Genomic DNA, 22,673 nt, shown 5'->3' on the forward strand with positions numbered 1-22,673 from the left:
GGATTGATTCCAAGACTTCGTGCATGCTAAACACGCACTCTACCACTGAGCTATACCCATCCCCCAGCGCCTCCCTGATCCCCCTCCCTGCCCAGTGGAAGCCGTAATCAGTGCATATATACAATACATAACTTTTTTTTCCTTTTGCAGTTAATTAGGTAGAATTATTACACTTTGACTGTATATATACATTATATTGCATGTAAATACATGTATTCGATATACTGCACATTTTACAATACATAACTTTTTTTTTTCCTGATTGGAAAGAAGGTTTTACTTTTAGGAGCCAAGTTTTTATTGTGAGGGAAATCAAGGGATTCCAACAGTTTCAATAGGCCACAAGGATTCTATTTTGGGTGGTTGGAATATCCTTGGGATCCTAACATTTCATGATTATATCTTCCATGCAAATGTTGTTAAAGCAGAAGCATTGCCTATTTACCTTCTAATTTCCATTAGGCATCCAATGCATTGGAGGAGCTCTGCTTCACAATTATGCGGATTCTACCAAAGCCCCAGGTAAGGTTCAAAGAGTGTTTAATTGTAGGCAAAAAAAAAATTGTTCAGTGATATCTTGGAATGCCTCCTGGAAGAAAATATTTAGAAAAGCATGCCAAGAGGAGCTAGAAGAGCATAAACTGATTTTGGATAAGAAACAAATACTTCATTTTCTCTGACGCCTGAGAATTTAGAATCATATTAGTGGAGTTTGCAATCATCTAATTGGAAAATCACATGTTGCCCTGAAATATAAGATGTGTTCTAGTTCTGATGAGGGAAATTTGGGGTCATTTTGGCTCTTTTTCTTTCCCTGATTCATACTACAGCTGGAGCACAGACACATTTTTTCTAAGCTGGGAGGTTGGGACAATGTACTTTGTCAGAGAGGACATTGAGAATGCAAAAAAAGCAGACAATATCATCAATGTCAGGAAAATTATATTTTTCCTGTGATGTCTTGGTTTTTTATTAAAATTATTATTTGATTCTTCTGGAAGAACTTTTTGTCTTGAAGTGAGGCTATGGTATGGGAACTTGAAAAATGGCATAATGTACCTCAGTTTATATTCTGTATCTTGTAGGTGAACTTGTTTTAAAACTCCCTTATTAAAGATAAGAACCGCAGGTTTAGAAGTATATTTTTAATTAGCAATGTAATCTATGATCACTGGTACATTCTGACTTCCATACTTTCATGTACAGTAATTCTAAGAAAACAGAATATTTTGAAAGCATGTTTTCTGAAACAAAATGTGTTTACAACTGTATTTTTTTCTGATGTTTTAAATGGTGACACTTCCCAAAACACTTGATTGACTTTTTTCCTAATTAAGATAAAACAAATGACAATGGTGTTTATCCATGAGTTTCATTTTATATTAAAAGCAAACGAGAACAAAAAAGAACAACAAAGAAATGAATGATATGTCTCATTCTTTAAGTCAGATTTTTGGAGGGAGAGAGGAATGTAGAAAAGTTTGTTAAAGAAAGCAAAAACAACCCATAATCTTATTATTTAGTGATACAACTACAAATATTTTGATATAATTCCTTCTAGTCTTTTTTCTCTGAATATTCTATCATGCGATTATATTAGAATTTCCCATTCTACCACTACTGAACATTTAGGCTGTTTCCAATTTTTTTACTCTTATGAATAATGCTGTAGTAAAGATCTTCATTCATACTTTTATTTATAAACAGTTTTTAATTAATTGCCCATTTATTTTTAGAGCAATATATGCTTAACCAATTTCAGTCCTATATTTTATACATTACATATGTGTCACATGTTTTAGAAATTATATAATAAATCTTATAATTTTATACTATATATTTATAATATATATACACAATATCTCTTTAAGATTTTATAATATAATATAATGATATTTATATATCTCCATTTTTAACAGGAAACAGATGAAAAAGATAATACCAAAAGGGTAAAGTGACTTTCATAAATATATACATTAAAAAATAATAAAGGAAACCACTAATCATCTATAGTAAAGCTCACTACTTTTTTTTTTTAACAGTTCTTATTTCATTATTCAAAGACACGAAAATTGGGCAATTCAAATGTTGTGGTAAGTTGTAAAATTACTTCTTATCAGTAACCACTAGTTTTTTTTTTAAATCCTGTTTTTGTACTTTCTCTCTTAAAGGTAGATCAAAATTCATGTTTTTTCTTAAAAAGTGGATGGATGAACAAATGGAATGCAATATGTATTATACATTTACTTTATATCTCAATAACTACAAATACATTAAATTCATTTATTCATTCAACAATTTTTTACCGAGTTTCTACTGTGTGCCAAGCACAATTCTAAGTGCTAGAAATACAGTAGTAAACGTCATGGAACTTACATTTTAGAGGCAAAAAAGCAGATGATTAAGTAAGACAAATGTTTTGGATAGTGATTAGTGCAAGGGAAAAATATTTATCCAAAGTCATTATAAGAATTATTTTAAAAGATGATTGTCAAAAATGTAAGTAAATATAACAAGAAGTATCCACTTGTATTCCTAGGAGCTCCTTCTTTGTAACTAGGCATTTAATTTGAGAATTTATTCTCTAAAATTAGCCAGATAGCAATAACCTGAATTCAATTCACTTCTAAATTGTGTGGTTTTAGTGGTAGTTTTTCTTTTTATATTCATGGATTTAAAAAATACTTACCAACCTACTTTGCTGTTTCAACCTAGAATACTTAATAATTATTTGATTATAATATTCCTTCTAAACTTGTGACTCACTGCCATGGACCAATTTATAGCATGAGGAATGTAGTTATTTTAAATGTGTGTTTCCCTGTGGGAAAGTAACTGTAACTTGAAACTCAGCTTTAAATGTTTGTCCCATTGAATATTCTTACATGTGAGGAGTTGCAAGTTAGGTTATGCTGACTTTAAACCAAATACAAGTTGAATTGATTAACAAAGAACCATTATATGGAGCTTACAGTAATCCACTTGATGAATGAACTTAATATTTGTGAGTAGGTTCAGTTCAAGCCTTGCCTTTAAAATGAAACTGTATCAGGTAGACACATGTCTCAAATGTGCTTTTGTTTTCTTCTGCTTGGCATCTATACTTCTTGAGAAAATGTATCTTAGTCACATTTTTCACTATCGATGACGCATTGTCATTTTTTGTGTTCCCTGTTGTCTTGTTCCATATGTTCAGTTTTAAATGAAACATATATTTTATAAGGGGATTACTGGATGTGTGTACAGTGTAATTTTCCAGATAAACATGTTAATGATGGAAAACTGATTCTCCCAGAGTTGGTTTCATCTGTCCCAAGTCATTTTGAGTAAATCTGGAAGCGGACAGACTGCTTCATCCTCTCAAAGATGCAGGCGGGGTTTTCCTTGTTGGCAGCTGATGATGGAGCTCAGGCCCTCAGGAAAGAGCTTTGTCAACAGAATGACCAAGATCCCAGCACAGAACTGCCGACTTTTATTCCATCTCTTGGCTTATTCACCACAGCTGATTGAAATGCTCGCAAAGGACTCTTAGGTCACATCTTTCTTGTTGTTTGTTGTCTGGAGCAAGGATAGTGGGTAAAAACAAAAACAAACAAGTAGGAAGCCGTCTTTTTGCCCAATGCTGAGAAGCCTTTGTGCTCATCATGTGTGTGTTCGTGTCTCTCAGTCATCTGTCCTGCATCCGCTGCTGCAGCTCGTTCCTCAACTGCATGAGAGAAGAATGAAGAGATTCAAAGTGGACGTATGTAACACAAACTGCATGCTCGCTCTGCCAGTCTGTGTGGGACAGCCCTTTCTGCTAATTCCCAATTGTGTTGGTTTATAAGATCTTCTTCTGGATGTGCCTCACATAGCACCCAAGTAGCCCACAGAACAGCATCTGCTTGCAGATGTGTTTTCACACTCAGGAAAATGAGAACTGTCCCCCTCCCCATAGTATGTCCCTTCTAACTCCAGCTGTGGGCCATGGAGAAAGCTGGGATTAGACTTCCTTCCAAGAGTCATGACCCTCCCAGTGAGGAAGCCTATTGATTTTTGGTTTAAGTCAGGACATGGCAGTATGCCTAGTCGTTAGGTAGGAAGAGGACAAAAGATTAAGGACCATTTACTGCCCCTCTGTGTACAGATCTGCAAATGGCTGGTATGGCTTTCTATCAAAGTATTAAAGTGATGGTAAGAGTAAGGCTCACAAAGTAAATAGTTCAGAAATTAAATGTAGGTATTTTGTTTTTTCCACAATTAACAAAAATACGGCCCAAATCCAGCATCTGTGTTTAAAATGAATGTTACTGAGATGACACATTTTTAAATTAGAAATTATGGCATTTTTATTGTCTTTTAAAAATAGTCCTAACTCTTTCGATGATGAAAGTTTCTAGGCATTATTTTTACGTAATGCCTTACATTGTTACAGCGCCTTGTAGTTTTCAGTCTTGTATTATCTCATTTTATTCTTGACAACTCTGTTGGTGCTTATGCAAGTATAGTTATCCCTGGTTTACAAAAAGGAAAACAACTCAGAATAGTTAAAGGAGTTTCTCAAGATCATAGCAGTAAAATGAGGTTAGAGATTACAACAATCTCTTCACTTCCAGTCTAGGCAATTTTTTTTTTCATTATGCTGTCCCCTTTATAGTCTAATCTTGACTACTTCTATTATTTCATTGTTAATTTTTTCTTAATTTATATACCATATTAATTTAATTCTACTAGCAAAAGTTTTCAAATACTTTAAAAAACACATACAGTTTAGGCAAATAAATTCCTCAAAACTTATTTTTATGTTCACATTTTCCTCCCTAAATTCTTCACATTCTTAAACTAAGCTTCCATCAAGGAAGGCAATACTGCTGCCACATTGAATGAGAAGTGTAAGAGGAATTGTAGTAGCCCCTTAAAATTTTAGAATTTCCAATATTTAAAAAAACCAAGTAAGTTGTCCTTGAACCTTCTAGAAGTGGTACGTGCTTTTCTGGATTAACATTTACTTTCTGAAGCGATTGCTTGACTTATGAATAATGTAAGATTTTAATTTAAATATGCAGTTTCTTAAAATATACCAACAAATTATTAGTTTACTACAAAACTTCAGTGTCATTATTTATTTACTCAGGTGTTGTGGCCAGTGGCCAGTTTGGTACTTTGAATGTTCCATCTTGAGTGAGACTATCTATATTTCCAGGTAACTAGCTGAAAATATGAATTCTGACTTGGTAATAATATCTTGATGGACAAATGACAACTCCTAAAAGTATTCAGCAGCAAGCCAAGTTTCCTAGCAATCTTTGAAAGAAATGAATGTAAAATATGAATTAAAAAAATTATAATAGAGTATTAGCTTTTCTGGGGTTGAGTCACCTAATTTTAATACACATTTTTGATAGTGAAGTATTTTGCACTCTTAAAGAAAATGAGTTTTCAGATCTCAGTGCATTCAAACACTTTTCTTAAGTTTTGTTTACTACACATTCTCACTTCCATCCCCATAACTTTTTAGCTCTACCGCCCAAATTCTTTCATATACTGTCTTTTACTTATCTTATCTTACTTAGATATACTTATCTCCAGTGAGATAAGTATATAAAAAGATCTGTATGTTTGAGTTTCAAAGTTTTAAATTTTGGCACAGTTTGAGTTACATTTTATCCTACTATTTTTTTTTCTGTTTCATATAAAGTACATAACTGTTCTTATATAACCATATAAATACATAGTTTCTATGTGTACATTTTTAAATATTAAAAATTTCAATCTTTAATTTAGGGGATTTATCATCAGCATGAGAATTAGTGATAAAATGTTGAGAATTTAAGACACATTTATTGTAAAGCAAGGATTTCAGAATTTTAATAGATGTCAGAGCCATTGCTTAGATATAAAAAATATGATTGTGTTTATATTATGGAATACTTGTAAAAGGTCTTATTGACAAATTTCATGAATGCCATCCTGATACTTTTATAAGTAGTTATCAAAAATAGGAAGCTTTAAGAACCAATTTTATGGAAATCATAAAATGTTAAATATTTTTTCCATTTAGTTTGAAATGAAATATTTTGAGAAGAGAAACACTTCAAAACGTACTCATTATGAATAATTAGTTTGTTCCTATTTGGTATTTTAAATATAATCATATTGGGAAAACCACTTTGAAGTTTCATTGAATAAATATAGTTCATCCAAATTGTCCTTCAATTTCAATTTAAGTTCCTAAAGATATATTGTATATTTTAATTCTGACACAATTCTATTTTATAATTTAGCCTGTTCATTTGTTAGCACATACAATATGTATTTTAAAGGAATTATTTCATTTTAGCAAAATTCTGAAGGGATATTTTAAATATAGTTAATTATCCATTAAATGACTTCTGTCTACTTATTGATGAATATATGAACAACTGGCAAACTTCCTGGAAATAGAATCTGTTAGACTGGTAAAGAAATTATCTCAAAATACAACATTCTGATGATACTGCTAGTATCACTGAAAATTCTTCAGTTATAAATACAAAGATTACTTATTGGTATGAATTATATACTCAAGTCCTTGATTCCCTCCTTATTTAATTATGACAGATGAAACTAACTGTCCTCTCAAGAAGCGTTTGCACTTATTTTTACTGTTATTTGGTTTGTAATGCCCTTATTTTCCCTTCCAGGAAGAATTCCGAGGTCCTATGGCAAGCCGAAGTCACGGATATTTCTTATTCAGGGTATGCACATACTACATATTTTTTTAAAAAAATCAATCAACATCAGCATTGAAAAATACCATCACTGTGCATTGATTTATATTAACTCATGAGTTGCAATTAAGTTTTGGAATTTATCTAAAGGTATTTGATGTCAGATGTTATAGTCTGCGATTCACTTCTGTCACCACCTTACTTCTTTAATATTATGGCATCTCTGATCTCTTCTCTAATCCACTGCTCATGTTTGTAAATACCTCAGATGACATTCACCTATTTCACAGTTTAGTTCCATAACATTTCGTATGCAGGAAATGACTGTATTAAAGATGCATTACTCCTTAAGTTCCAATACAATATTTAGGGAAAGAAGCATTAGCCAATGAATTATTTAGCTGAGGAATTTCAACTTTATTGTAAAGTCTAAGGGGAGCTATATGGTAAGACTTGCAACTTGGAAATTAATTCTAACACCAAATCAGAGAATGGATTGAAGGAGGAAGACTAGATGAGGAAGAAATATTACCACTCATTGAGCTCATTAGGCTGCATTCTGTGAAAATTAACTTCCCTTCCTAGTTACACTGATTTGTTTCTGACTTCTTATTTTCCAGCCACGCAATGGAAGAAGGTCAGAAGGTTATATTTAAAATGGTATGTGCTTCACAATTCAACTCAGTTTGAAAATTTTTGTCATTTTTCAGATCTTCAGAAAGTAAACTATGCTCAGTGTATTTCTATTACTTAATTGCATGTATACATTAATATTCTATATAAATACTACAAATATAGGGGCTGTGAGGACTTCATGTGATGGAAAATACTAGTGTTTTAGGGGCAGATTTGCTTTGCCTGTGTCATGTGTTCCTCACACTGTGTTGCAGTAGTCATCATCAATTTTGCAGACATTGACCTGATCATCATTTACTGTGCAAGAAGAATATGTTAGGGATCATGTTCTCATTGTGCTTATCAGTGCCTGTAACAGTAGGCCAGAACTTACAGCCGAAAGCATTTCTGTCTTCCAAATGACCTGTATTCAAAACTGTATAAGAGCTGTGATTTACCATTACTAGAGAACTAAGAAAATGTAGAAAGACAAGAGAGCATGACTTCTACTATGGGACTCCCAGAGTTTCCACATGAATGCTGGAGATATAGTAGACACTTAGTAGCTATTGAATGGCCCTACATGTTTAATAAATATGAATTTTAAAGTTAAATGCAAATGCACACTGAAAAATTTATATCACAGAAATAAAAAATATTCTAGTAACTTTATGCAGTCCTAAATACAGATTCTATGCTGAATGTATTTTTGCAAATATTTCATTCATATCATTTATCTCAACCCTTAAATACATATTTAGCAAAAGAATGTTAAAATGCTTAATATTTTCTTATAGAAACAAAAATCAAAACACACTTTCTATCTAAAGAAGATGACATCAAAATTATACAATATCTAGAAAATGAAGACAATGAAAACACTGCATTGTAATACTTATGGGACTCTGACAAAGCCATATTCTGTGGAAAATTCGAACAATTTTTACACTTTAAACATTGTCAAGCAAGAAAGAGTGAGTGAATTAAGAATTTAAGTCAGTAAGTTAAAAAGAAAACAACATAGTGAACTTCAGGAAGCAGAGGATAAAAATTATAAAATGAAAGATGAAATTAATTAATTATAGTAAAAAGCAAAAATTGGTAAATAAACCAAAAATCTGATTCTTTGAAAAAAAATGAAATATACTAGCCTAATGAGCCTAGGCTAATCTATAAAAAGGGAGCAACCATATATATACAAAAATACAAATGAAAAGAGGGAGATTAGAGCAGATACAGAAAAAAATGGGAATCACAAGAGTACTTTGCAAATCTCTGTGCCAATAAGTTTGAAAACCTAGATAAAATGGAGGATTATATAATAAAGTAGGTGCTACCAAAATTGACCTCAGAAGAGAGAAATAAATCTAAATATTGATGGCCATGGGAGAAGAAAAATGGAGAACGTTATCTAGAAACTCTCCCCTCAAAAATACTAGGCCAAGAGATTTTGTATTTTTCCTGCTCAGAGAAGGAAGAAAAAAATCTCAAAATATTTTTTATGAAGTCAGCAAATACTAATAACAAAACCTTACATTAGTATGAAAAAGGAAACTGTAGGTGAATCCTGTTTATAAACATCAGTGCAAACATTTAAAATAGCAATATATTGAAAAATGATATGACCCCATGAAGTGAACTTCATTCCAGCAACTAAGATGGTTCAACATTAGGAAGCCTATTAAAATCTTTTCATTATTAGAAAAAAAATTATGCAGTCAACTCAATACAGGCATTCCTGTTTTATTGCACTTTGCTTTATCGCACTCCAGATACAATGTTTTTTACAATTTGTAGTTTTGTGGCCTGTGTTGAGCAAGTCTATCAGCACCATTTTTTCAACAGCATTTGCTCACTGCATGTCTTATGTCACATTTTGGTAATTCTTGCAGTATTTCACACTTTCATTATCATTCTATTTGTTATGATCTGTGATCTGTGATCTTTGATGTTACAATTGTAATTGTCTGGGGTCGCCATAATCCACGCCCATGTAAGACGACAAACTTGATAAATGTTGTGTGTGTTCTGCCTGCTGCAGTCCTCATCCATTCCTCCATCTCTCCCCTTCCCCTTGGGCCTCCCTATTACCTGACACACAACAATATTTAAATTAGGCCAAATTAATAACCCTGCAGTGGCCTCTAAGGTCTAAAGTGAAAGGAAGAGTTGCATGTCTCTCATTTTAAATCAAAAGCTAGAAATGATTAAGGTTAGTGAGGCAGGCATGTCAAAAGCCGAGACAGGCCGAAGGCCAGGCCTCTTGAGCTAGTTATCCAAGTTGTGAATGCAAAGGAAAATTTCTTGAAAGAAATTAAAAGTGCTACTCCAGCGAACACATGAATGATAAGAAAGCAAATTAGCCTTATTGCTCATATGAAGAAAGTTTCGCGGTCGGGACGGAAGATCAAACCAGCTACACCATTCCCTTGAACCAGACCCTAATCCAGAGCAAGGTCATAACCCTTTTCAGTTCTCTGAAGGCTGAGAGGTGAGGAAGCTGCAGAAGAAAAGTCTGAAGCTAGCAGAGGTTGGTTCATGAGGTTTAAGGAAAGCAGCTTCTCTTCAAGTTGAAGCAGCAAGTGCTGATGGAGAAACTGCAGCAAGTTATCCAGGAGATCTAGCTCAGATCGTTCATGAAGGTGGCTACACTAAACAACAGATTTTTGATGCGGACAAAACAACTTTCTATTGGAAGAAGATGCCATCTAGGACTTTCAAAGCTAGAGAGAAGCTTCATAGCTTCAAAGAACAAGCTGACTCTCTTTTTAGGAGCTAGTGTGGCTGGTGACTGTAAGAGGAAGGCAGTGCTTATTTACCATCTTGAAGATCCTAAGGCCCTTAAGATTATGTTGAATCTATTCTGCCTGTTCTCTGTAAATGGAGCAACAGAGTCTGGATGGCAGCACATCTTATGAAACATGGTTTACTGACTATTTTAAGCCCAGTGTTGAGACTTTCTGCTCAGAAAAAAAGATTCCTTTCAAAATATTACTGCTAATTGACAGTGTACCTGGTCACCTAAGGGATCTGATGGAGATGTTAACGCAGCGCCCCATGGATCAAGGAATACTTTGGACTTTCAAGTTTTTATTAATTAAGAAATACATTTTGTAAGGTGATAGCTGCCATAAACAGTGATTCCTCTGGGGAATCTGGACAAAGTAAATTGAAAATCTGCTGCAAAGGATTCATCTTTCTAGACACCATTAAGAACATTTATGATTCATGGGGAAAAGTCAAACTATTAATGGGAATTTGGAAGAAGCTGATTCCAACCCTCATGGTTGACTGAGGGATTCAAGGCTTCAGTGGAGGAAGTAACTGCAGATGTGGTGGAAATAGCAAGAGAATTAGAATTAGAAGTGGAGCCTGAAGATGTGACTGAACTGCTGCAATCTTATGCTAAATCTTTAACGGATGAGGAGTTGCTTCTTAACGCTGAGTGGAGAAAGTGGTTTCTTGAGATGGAATCTACTCCCGGTGAAGATGCTGTGAAGATTATTGAAATGACAATTTTAATGACAAGGATTTAGAATATTACAAAACTTAGTTGATAAAGCAGTGACAGAGTTTGAGAGGACTGACTCTAATTTTGAAAGAAGTTCCACTGTGAGTAAAATACCATTAAACAGCATTGCATGCTACAGAGAAATTGTTCCTGAAAGGAAGAGTCAAATGATGCAGCAAAATTCATTGTTATCTCATTTTAAGAAATTGCCACAGCCACCCCAGCCTTCAGCAACTAACACCCTGATCCCTCAAGCATTCATCAACATTGAGGCAAGACCCTCACCAGCAAACAGCTTATGACTCAGCAAGGGTTCAGATGTTGGTCAGCAATTTTTAGTAAGACAGTGTTTTTTAATTAAGGTATGTACATTAGTTTTTTTAGACAAAATGCTATTACACACTTAATAAACTATTGTATAGTATAAACGTAACTTTTATATGCACCAGGAGACCAAAAAGTTTGTGTGACTTGCTTAATTGCAAAATTTTCTGGGACTGAAGCTGCAATATCTGAGGAATGCCTGTAGAAGCTTTTGGTAAAGTTCCACATAAATTTCTGATATTTTCAAAGAAGATCCTATAGAAAGAGATGAATCTTTAATAACAGTATTTCTTTAATGGTCTCAAACAAAGTCAATAGAAGGCTTGATAGTAAAACATTTTGGAGCATTTCTATTAACATTAGAAACAAAACAAGGATGCTCTGTCCCCTTTTATTTCATGTAGTTCTAATGCATTAACCAATTCAGTTAGATGAGAAAGAAATAAAAGTTATTAATATTGGAAAACTGAAGAACAAATTTAATGTTCTCATAGGGCATAATTAGGAACTTGAATTTTCAAATTATATTTAGTATTAACTAACGTTTTGACAAAGGCATATTATGTTCACATTAAGAACATGAGCAAACATATTCCTAATTTGTTCTTTTTTCAAGAACTAAGAATAAAAGTTGATGGAAAAGAAACTATCTTTTATAATATTACAAATGTAGAGGCATTTACAAAATGTGAACAAAAACAGTTTAATACTAAATGGTAAAAATGTCATGATTATAATACCAAATTAAGTGTTAGAGTGGTCATAAATGTGAAGTGGAAAATAATCCACGGTTTGATCAAGTTAGTAAAAAAAACTCTGAAATTGTGAAAAAGAGCTTTATTTGGGTTGTTTCCAACATTAGGGCCCACATGTGCTAATTCACTGAAGATTTCAATTTTATTTTGTCAATAGAGAAATAGTTCAATAATCATTTTTCTTTGTTTTGCTCACCTGATTATCTGAGGTCTTACTCTGTCCTTATAATTTATATTTAGAATGTGTTTGGATGTAGAATAGGATGATTTAATTGCAGATACCCAAAGAATAACTGCAACATTTTATTTATAAATCTTATTGGTATCAATGAGCTTCAGGAAACCTCTTTTATGTAGTTAAATAAAATAAAACTTTGGAAAATATAGGCATACAGAAAAAGTGCTTCATCAGGGAGAGATTAAATGACAGTTAAAAATATGCAGATTGAAGAATAGCTGAGAAATACCTCAGATGTCAATTTTATCATACGTGACAAAGTATTTATAGAAATGTCTATCTACAAGGAAGTATATATAGATTATATTTATACTTGTTACATACATACATTCACATACCATTTATATTTGAATCTAAATTGTTTTTTTTTTTAACAGGATGACAACTATTTTCTGCAGAAGCAATGCCATGGAATACAAAATGTACTGACATTTTTTTCATCTCAAAAACTATCCTTGCTAAGTTTACAGATTTGAGAATCCCTGTGTTGTAAACATTCTCCATAAACGCTGAGATTGTAAATGTTTAATTTGTTGAAAATTTAAAAAAGCATCTTAAAATATTTTTTCTTAGTGCTGTAATGATAAATAGTGTGTAATAAATCTGTAAATAATAATGTTCCTTAGATCCCTGAAGCTTCTGATGGAACTCATATACAATGCTCTTTTGTTATTTTTATTAAAGGCGCTTAGTAGAGAGTTGAGTTTTAATGAGATATTTTAGTTTATCTTATTTAGATTTCATCAGTGACAAAATCACCAGCTCTTATAAAATACCAGAATGCCCAGTAGCTGTAATCTTAGAATGTGAATACTAACTAAAACTATACTAGTTGGAGGATTTGGCCATGATTCATCCAAAAGTCCAATAAGCAAGTTCTGATTTACATACTGTAAAATAGATGTCTGACTGCTACAAACAAATCATGAGACCAGCTTTTTCTACCAAATAGTAGTATTCAGTTTATCTTAAAATAAGTTGTTTCATCCTGCAGCATCTGAAAGGCAACCAGCCTTGTCCATTACCAGAAAGAAAACAACCTTACTCGTAGGGGATCATGAACACAGTGAGTGAACTTTTTACATCAAACTATGTTTAATGGACACAGTGAACCTCAGATAGATGTTGAAATTATCTCCCTTCAGGTTCCCCTGAGTTTTCCCTTGCAACCCTATCTCTTGGATAACCACCTTCTCTACCAAGCAGGTTGCTGGCTGATTAAAGAAGGGCGGCTCTCCGTGTGGGTAGCATTAGGTTTATATTCTTCAGAGTAGAGTATCTAATAAGCCTTTGTCTTACTAACATTGACCACTAACTATAGCTTAAATTATGCCTTTTACTAACAAAATCCCTGAATTTCAATTCTTGTCAACCCATGTGAAGAACATAAGAAGGAGCAGAAGAGAACAAAAAGTACACCCTTTTTAAAAAAATGAATTAACTCAAAATGAAGCTCTTGCCATATGCATTGAATCCATAGCTCAGCCCCCAAAGCTTCCTCAAGTTTGGAAGTATAATTAATCAGATTGGCCTCTCCCCGGCTTTTCCAATGTAATGTTTTAATGCTCAGAAATTTCCAGCAAAGAAAATGGCCATGAATAAGGGAATGGTTATATAAAAGGATTTACATCTTTGCCACGGAATTATTATGTAGTCATTTGTTGATACAAATTAAGTTGGCAGAGCAGATTCCACCATCTTGGTATTGTACGTGAAAAAAAAGTCATGTTCCAGAGAGAATGTGTGTCATATGAATGCATTTTTATAAAGCATGCAGTTACTAACAACCATACATGATTTCTGGGCCAGAGAGAAAAAGCATGAGGGATCCACAGCAGATCCTAATATTGGCTAATATTGGGGAGGGCGTGGGGGTGGGCAGAGGGAGCACAAATGTATTTTTTTAAGATTCAGTACATATTGTATTTTTTCAAGATTCAGTACATATTTACATAATGCCTATCATGCACCAGTCATGATTTTAAGTGTTTTATAAATATTAATTCATCTAATCCCCTGACAACTACCTGATACATGTTCTTTTATTATCCCCACTCTATAGATGGGAAAACCGAGGAACAGAGAATTAAGTAATTATTCAGGCAAGCCCAGTAAGTGGTAAAGCTGAAATTCAACACCAGAGTTGGCTCACAGGCATGATGTCTGCTGTGTGTATAAAGGGGGATGGTGGGACTCCAGGCAATTTTTACTTGCTTCATGGACTTTGGTATATTATTTAAATGTTTTATGATAAGTATGAACTATTTATTCAATTGGAAAGAAATAAAATATTATTTGTCCCCCTTAAAAAATGAATTACATTGATGAGATGGGGACTTGAGACAGAAAGGGCCTCCTGCTCTAAAGCCATAAGTGCATAATAGGGCAACGAAAACATTAGCTAGTGGTGTGTAATGGAACCGGCCTGGATTTTGGATTGTCAGAATAAGAAAGGGGCTTCACTGCTAATTTAAGCAGCAATTCCAAGGGCCTCTCAGAAATCTGGAGAGACTTAGGCCCCTTATATTTTGGGGGCTCCCATAATATTAAATGGAAGGAGAAGGAGGAGGGGAAGCGGAAGGGGGAGGAGGAAGAGAAGAAAATATACCAAAACAAGATTATAAAAATGGTGGGATGTTTTAAAATAGTTTATGTTTTAACACATTCATATCACACAAGTACAACAAAACATATAGACTATTGGGAGTGTAGGATTTGTATTAACCGAGCACTACAGATGGAATGGTCCAATGCTGAGCCCAAGTTTAAAATTGGATCACTAAAAACATGTTTTCCCCTTCTTTTCCAAATCCTATTATATCTCTATGACCACACATATAACTATTTGGCAATAACACTAGATGTTTTCCTCATGTTTCTGGCAGCTCCCAGTAAACATCCTTTCCTTACTCTAAACACCAAGGAACCTAACTGTCTAGGTTTTTTACGTAAAGATAGAGCTCCTGCCTCCTAAGGCAGAGGGTTTTTAAGATGGGGGTGGAGAGCCATTTGAGAATCTGGTCCTTAAACACACACACACAGACACACACACACACAGAGACAGACACACACACACACACACACACACACACACACACACACACACACACACACACACACACACACACACACACACACACACACACACACACACACACACACACACACACACACACACACACACACACACACACACACACACACACACACACACACACACACACACACACACACACACACACACCTGACCCAAAACTCACGCAGACTGCAACACCAAATGTGCTTAACAACAGAGGCTATACCCCCTATGCCGCCCGCCGCCCTCGGCCCCTGGGAGAGCAGGGGCCTAATAGAAATCTTCCAGGTTGGAGTCGGGCTCTGAGCCTTGCTGGTTCTGAACGTGACCAGCACCAGTATCAACACCACGAACAGGAGAGACACCGCTTGGGGTAAATGCCCAAGACTAAGTGCGTCAGTACCCACAGCCACCTCCTGGGCCACGCCCCCGCGTTGCCTGGCAACAGAGCGGCGCCAAGCGCACCGCGTGAGAGGCTCTTGTTCTCCCCTGCCCCTCTCGATGGGCGGCGGGAACCGCTAGGAGCGCGGCGGGCTCCCTTGCCGCCTTGAGGGGCATCCGAGTCAGGAGTCCCCGCCAGGGCTAGGACGACGCCTGTGCGTGAGAAGCGAGGCGGAACACCATGCAGGTGGGAGTCGCGGCTGCCTTGGGGCATCTCAGCGGGGCCCCGGCTGGGCATGAAGCTGAGCACTGTCGGGAGGGAGGACTACGGGGGCTAGGTTCTAACGTTTGTTTTTTGTGAGAGCTAAACTTTTCGTGCGTCTCTGTCACGATTTGCTAGAAATTCAAATTAACCCTAGGAGAACGCCATTTTTCCAAATGAGTGTTTTGATTAAGACTTGGGTTTGTCGCTGGAGGAAGCTTTCCAACTGCATCTCACACCTGAATCCTGGAAATCTTAACTGCAGCACTATTTCTGACTTAAGAAATAGACCAGTAACTTTAGCCCAAGTGTAATTCAATTTAAGTATCCTGCCCCACCACATGAAAAAAAAGATCAGATTTGCCTCATATTTGCCTCTGTCTTGATAAAGACCAGCAGTCCCTGGGGTTTCTCCGATGTGATCACAAAACTCAGACTTCCAGTAATTCCTAAGAAGGCTGTTCCTCTGTCTAAAGCTGCCTTACTAACTAGAAGCCTGTGCTTTCATTTTTTATCGGAGTATAATTATCTACTTCTGACTTCAGACACAGCTTCCCACCTGCTCCCCCAAATTAAAACCTTTATTTTTCTTGTTTTACATATTTAATTTTGGTAATTGTGTATGCTGTATAACTTATTAACATGTTTTCAACATAAATTACGTATAGTTTTTATGCATATTCCTTTTGTGTTAATAATAGGTTCCTAGCAAGTATGTTTTATTCACTATGTAAAAACATTGCAGATTTGTCCTGATCTCGCATCTGCTCTTCAAGAAATAGCCTGAAGTGTAATTGAGAGTGAAGGCAACAGCATATTAATCTTTGTTCATTGATTGATTCAATAGCCAGTTATTTGGTGCTTATGTGTAGTTATGGACTTGTTCTAAAAGAGCTTACTATGGGGGAGTAAGAGGGGGTCAGATTTAACTATTTATGTTATGATAAATGCCATAATACTTTTATCAAATAGATTATGGTGCCTATTTCTGTTTTTACAATTTCATAGATGATTTCTAAAAGCAAAGGGAAAAACAGAATATAGAGCGTTTACTATTAAATCCTATTGCAACTAACTCCTAGATCAGTTAAGGAATAGCAGCTAGAGAGGTATGAATAAAACCATAAGTATTGTGATGTCATGAATATCAAGAAAGTGTTTCAACAAGAAAAGAATGACAAATTCTCCCCAGTTCTGCTTAAGGGATCAAATACAATGACTATCCACTGAAAATAACAACATGGAGCTCTTAGGTGACTTTAGAACAATTTCAAAAGGAATGCTAGAGATAGAAGTCAACTTTTTGAGCAGTTTGAAGAATGAACGAGGTAGAAGTGATTACAGCATATACAGACAATTACTTTAAGAAGTTTGAGTAGGAAGGAGAAAAGAGAAGATGGTAAGGGATGTGAAGTTCAGGGATGATTTTTTTTTTAAGGCAATTGCTGGATATTTTGATGATCGTGGGCTAGATTATTTGGACCAACTCTTCTACTGAGTAGAAGTAAAAATTTTGGCTAGAATGTAAAACATACCTCTTTAAGCACATCCAAGGTAACATAATAGTAAACTACGAGACCAAAATCAAAGGGAAAGTAGACAGTTAGGTGAATGGATTTCCAGGGCTTTAACTCCACTTTTACCCCAAGGGTATCATAGCAATTTGCATTTTGGTCCTGGGTATAATCACAGGGTGAGGAGGAACCAAAAGGTGTGATTCATCAAAGTATGGGAGACTAATAAGAGTATGAGCCAGAGATAAAAACTCATGTCTAAGGAAATTCAGGGAAAGTTGTCTTGACGCTTAGCAGGGGAGGAAAAAAAAAAGAAAGAAATAAAACCTATCCCAAAGAAGTTATGGATCAGACAATGTTCACATAGATTGAACCTAAGGCATGTTGTCTGAGTGGTTCAACAAACTTCAAACTGCAAATTTGTTACAAGTTAGTTATATATTGTAGTGCTCATAAGTGCTTGGAAGAAATAATGAATCTTCTGTGGAGGAATACGTCTTTATTTTAGTTCTCAAAGAATTCTTGCAGATACATTCTCAAGGACATTAAGCAGAAGTCAGTCAAAAGGAATCAAGCACACAAGGAAATAGGGCACTATAAGCATCAACCAACAAAAACAGACTTGCAGAGACTTCAATTATCTGAATGACTAGAAACAGGTTATAAAACCTCTATGCTTACTATGTTTAAAAAACAAAAAACCAAATTGGAATTATCTTCAAGGAGTAGGAAATGATAAAAAGTGACCTTAAAAATTTGATGAAGACATTTGTATACACTGCAATGAATAATGAAGAAAATTAAGAAAAACAATTCCGTGTATAATTGCATCAAAAAGAATAAAATATTTAGGAATAAGTGTAACCAAGGAGACAAAAGACTTGTACACCAAAAACTACAAAACATTGATGAAAGAAATTTAGGCATAAATAAGTAGAAAAGCAGCCCATGCCCATGGATTGGAAGACTTAATATTGTTAAGATGTCAACACTTCCTAAAGCAATCTATAGATTCAGTGTAATCCCTATCAAAATCCCAATGACTTTTTTTTTTGTAAAAATAGAAAAACCCATCCTAAAATTCATATGAAATCTTAAGAGACCCCAAATAGTCAAAACAGTGTTGAAAAAGATGAACAAAGTGGAGTACCCACATGTTCTAATTTCAAAATACACTACAAAGCTGCAGTAGTCAAAACAGTCTGGTAGTGGCAGATTAAACAAACATACAAGTCAATGGGATAGAACAGAGAGCCCAGAAGGTAGCCCTCACATATACAGTTAAGTGATTTTCAACAAGAGTGCCAAGACCATTCAAGTGAAAGAATAGTCTTGACAAAATGTGTTGGGAAAGCTGGATATCCATATGCAAAAGAATGAAGTTGGACTCCTAACTTACATTACAAGCAAAAATTAACTGAAAAGCCATCCAAGGCCTAGATTTAAGAACTAAAACTATAAAACACTTAAAAGAAAACATAGGGAGAAATTGCTGTGACATTGAATTGACAATTATTTCTTGGATATGACACCAAAAACAAAGGTAATTTAAAAAATAGATAAATTGGACTTCATCAAAATTTAAAATAGTTATGCATCAAAGGCCACTATCAAAAGAGTGAAAAGACAACCCACAGAACAGGAAAAAATATTTGCAAATCATATAATTATAAAGGATTAATATTTATAATATATAAACAACTCCTAAAATTCAACATCAAAAGACAAACCAACTAATTAAAAGTAAGCATATGAAAAGATACTTCAGATATGTCATTTGGAAAATGCAAATTAAAACAAGAAGTCACTACAAACCTATTAGAATGGCCAAAATCTGGAACATTGATAACACCAAATGCTGGAGCGGACTGGAGAAATAGGAACTCTCATTCATTGCTAGTGAGAATACAAAATGGTACAGCCACTTTGAAAGACAGTTTGGCAGGGTTTTTTTGTTTTGTTTTGTTTTGTTTTTTGCAAAATAAACATACTCTTACTATATGATCCAGCTATCAAGCTCCTTGGTATTTATCCAAAGGAGTTGAAAACTTATGTTCACCCAAAAACAGATGTTTACAGCAGCTTTATTCAGAATTGCCAAACTTGGAAGCAACCAAGGTGTCCTTCACTAGGTGAGTGGATAAATAAACTGTGGTACATCCAGATAATGGAATAGTATTCAATGCTAAAAAGAAATGAACTATCAAGCCATGGAAAGACATAGAGAAACATTAAATGCATATTGCTAAGTGAAATAAGCCAATCTGAGAAGGCTACATACTATGTGACCCCCAACTATATGACAATCTGGAAAAGGCAAAACTGGCAACAGTAGAAAGATCAGGGGTTACCACAGGTTGGTAGGGGAGAGAAGTGAATATGCAGACCACAGAGGAATTTTAGGGCAGTGAAAATACTCTATATGATATCATAATGGTGAATATATGTCATTATACATTTGTCTAAACCCACAGAATATACAGCAAAAGTGAACCATAATGTACACTCTAGATTTTGAGTGATTATGATGTGTCAACAGAGGTTCATCAATTGTAACAAATATTCTGGTGGGGGATGTTGATAATGGGGGAGGCAGTGCATGTGTCGGGGCAGGAGGTGTATTGGAAATCTCCTTGCTGTTAACTCAAATTGTGAACCTAAAACTGCTTAAAAAAATAAAGTCTTAAAAATAAAAAAAATTTTGTTGCTGTTTTGTTTTGGCTTTAAATGAGGAATTTTGCTTTAAACAAAAATATCACTTTGGTGAGAAGTGTTGATAATGGAGGAGGTTAGCATGTGTGGAGACAAAGGGCATATGGGAGATCTTTGTTATCACACCCCTCAATTTTGCTGTGAACTTAAAATGACTCTAAAAAATTGATATAATGAAAAATGTTTTTTAATAAAAAAATTTAATGGGCAAAGAACTTGAATAGACATCTCTTCAGAGAAGATATACAGATGGCCATTAAACACATAAAAATGTGCTCAGTATCATTAATCATTATATAAATGAGAAATGTAAATCAAAACTGCAATGGAATAGTAAGCCCATTAGGATAACTATTATCAAAAACAGAAAATGACAAATGTTGGTGAGGTTGTGGAGAAATTGGAACCTTTGTACATTGCTGATGTGAATGTTAAATGGTGCAAATTGCTGTGGAAAATATTAGGGCAATTCCTCAAAAAATTATACATGGAATTATCATATGTCCAGCAATTTCACTTCTAGGTATATACTCAAAAGAACTGAAAGCAGATTGCTTCTCAGCCTTTTGGCTAAGATCAGGAGTAGAACTGAAAGCAGAAACTCAAACGGGTATTTGTGTAGCTATGTTCATAGCAGCATTATTCACATTAGACAGAAAGTGGAAACAACTCATACGTCCATCAGTGGATGAATGGGTAAACTAATTGTAGTATATACTTAGAGTGAAATATTAGTCAGGCTTAAAATAGAAGGAAATTCTGAAACATGTTTCAACATGGATGATCTTTGAAAACATTTATGCCAAGTGAAATAAGTTAGTCACCAATGGACAAATATTGTATGATTCCATTCATATGAGGTAGCTAGAACAATCCAATTCATAGAGACAAAGTAAAATAATGGTTACCAAGGCTAGGGGACAGCTCAAGATGGGAAGCTGCTGTTTAATAGGTACAGAATTCCAGTTTGAGATGAAAAGTTCTGGTCATGGTTGCACAGTGTGAATGTACTTAATGCCCCTAAATTGTACACTAAAAAATGGTTCAAGTGGTAAATTTTATATTATTTATATTTTACCACAATATAAAATGTTGATAAAGAGCTAAATAAAAATTCTTAAAATGAAAAGCTAAAATAAAAGAAATAAAAATATCAGCAGGTAAGTTTATCAAATAGGTTGGACTATAAATATGGAAAATATGAAAAAATAACAAATGAGATATATAGCATTTTAAGTTGTCATCTCAGATGTATAATTGAGAGAGAAAGGGGTAAAGGATTATTTGAAAAGAGAGTTGCTGTGAATTTTCCAGAACTATTAAAAGATACTATTCTATAGTTTCTAAAAGCCCAGGGAATTCACACAGGACAAATAAAAAGAAATACACAACTAAACACATTATAACAAAACTGCAGAAAAATACAAGGAAAATCTCAAATGCAGGCAAAGGAAAGACAGATTATCTTCAAAAGTCTGAGGTTGACAACTGAGTTCTCAACAGCAACAATGTATCCAAAGGTAATGAAACAATATAATCAATGTGTTAAAAGAAAAAAAAAACTATACTCAGAAAACTTATTTTTACAAAAAGAGCAAAATAAAAACATGCTTAATGTAATTGAGAGAATAATGCCCTAGCAGGCTAGGGGGAATTCTCAAGGTTGTACTTCAGGCTGAAAGAATTTTCCAGCTGGAAGTTCTGAGATTCAATTGAAAAAAAAGAAAGTGGTAAATAACAATGGAATACTACTCAGCCATAAAAAAAGAATAAAATAATGATATTTGCTTCAGCATGGATGGACCTGGAAATCATCATTCTAAGTGAAGCAGGCCAGAAAGAGAAAGAAAAGTACCATATGATATCACTTATATGTGGAATCTAAAAAAAAAGACACAGATGAACTTATTTACAAAACAGAAACAGATTCACAGACATAGAAAACAAACTTATGGTCACCGGGGGGAATGGAGGTGGGAAGAGATAACTTGAGAGTTTGAGATTTGCAGATACTGACTACCACGTTGATAAACAACAAGTTTATACTGTACAGCACAGGGAACCATATTCAATATCTTGTAGTAACCTATAATGAAAAAGAATATGAAAATGAATATATTATGTATATGTATGACTGAAACATTATGCTATACACCAGAAATTGACACAACATTGTAATCTAACTGTACTTCAATTAAAAAAAAAGAAAACAATATTAGTTATTATTATAGATAAAAAGATTTCTAGAAGAAAAAAGAGGAAGGAAAAAGAAAGAGAAAAGAAGAAAGAACAAACAACAACAAAAACCCCACAAAATCTGAATGGACAGGTACTATATCTAATATCCTGAAATTTAGCAGCTTAATACAGCAAGTATTTATTATCTCATAGTTTCTGGGGAGTCAGGCATTTGTGAGAAGCTTAGCCAGGTGGTTCTGGCTCAGGGTCTCTAATGAGATTGCAATCAACATGTCAGCTGGGGCTGCAGGATCTACTTCCAGTTTGACTGACTGACATGACTGTTGGCAGAAGGCTTCAGTTTCCCACCACTTGGACTTTCAATAGGGCTGTATTTTGGAGTGAACTGTGTCTCCCC

General features: G+C 34.5%; 1 protein-coding gene across 1 annotated transcript in view; it reads left to right on the forward strand.

Annotated features, from left to right (window-relative positions):
* NMU (neuromedin U) overlaps window positions 1–12,720 on the forward strand; it is a 29,202-nt gene extending 16,482 nt beyond the window's left edge. The window contains exons 4-10 of the mRNA XM_031434340.2: window positions 463–522; window positions 1,920–1,949; window positions 2,043–2,093; window positions 3,668–3,742; window positions 6,663–6,716; window positions 7,310–7,349; window positions 12,510–12,720. Of these exons, the coding sequence (XP_031290200.1) occupies window positions 463–522; window positions 1,920–1,949; window positions 2,043–2,093; window positions 3,668–3,742; window positions 6,663–6,716; window positions 7,310–7,345 (306 nt within the window). The 3' untranslated portion in view covers window positions 7,346–7,349; window positions 12,510–12,720. The remainder of the gene's footprint in view (window positions 1–462; window positions 523–1,919; window positions 1,950–2,042; window positions 2,094–3,667; window positions 3,743–6,662; window positions 6,717–7,309; window positions 7,350–12,509) is intronic.
* The last annotated feature ends 9,953 nt before the right edge of the window (window positions 12,721–22,673 follow it).

This window comes from Camelus dromedarius, chromosome 1, assembly GCF_036321535.1.
Source record: "Camelus dromedarius isolate mCamDro1 chromosome 1, mCamDro1.pat, whole genome shotgun sequence".
Classification (NCBI taxonomy): Eukaryota; Metazoa; Chordata; class Mammalia; order Artiodactyla; family Camelidae; genus Camelus; species Camelus dromedarius.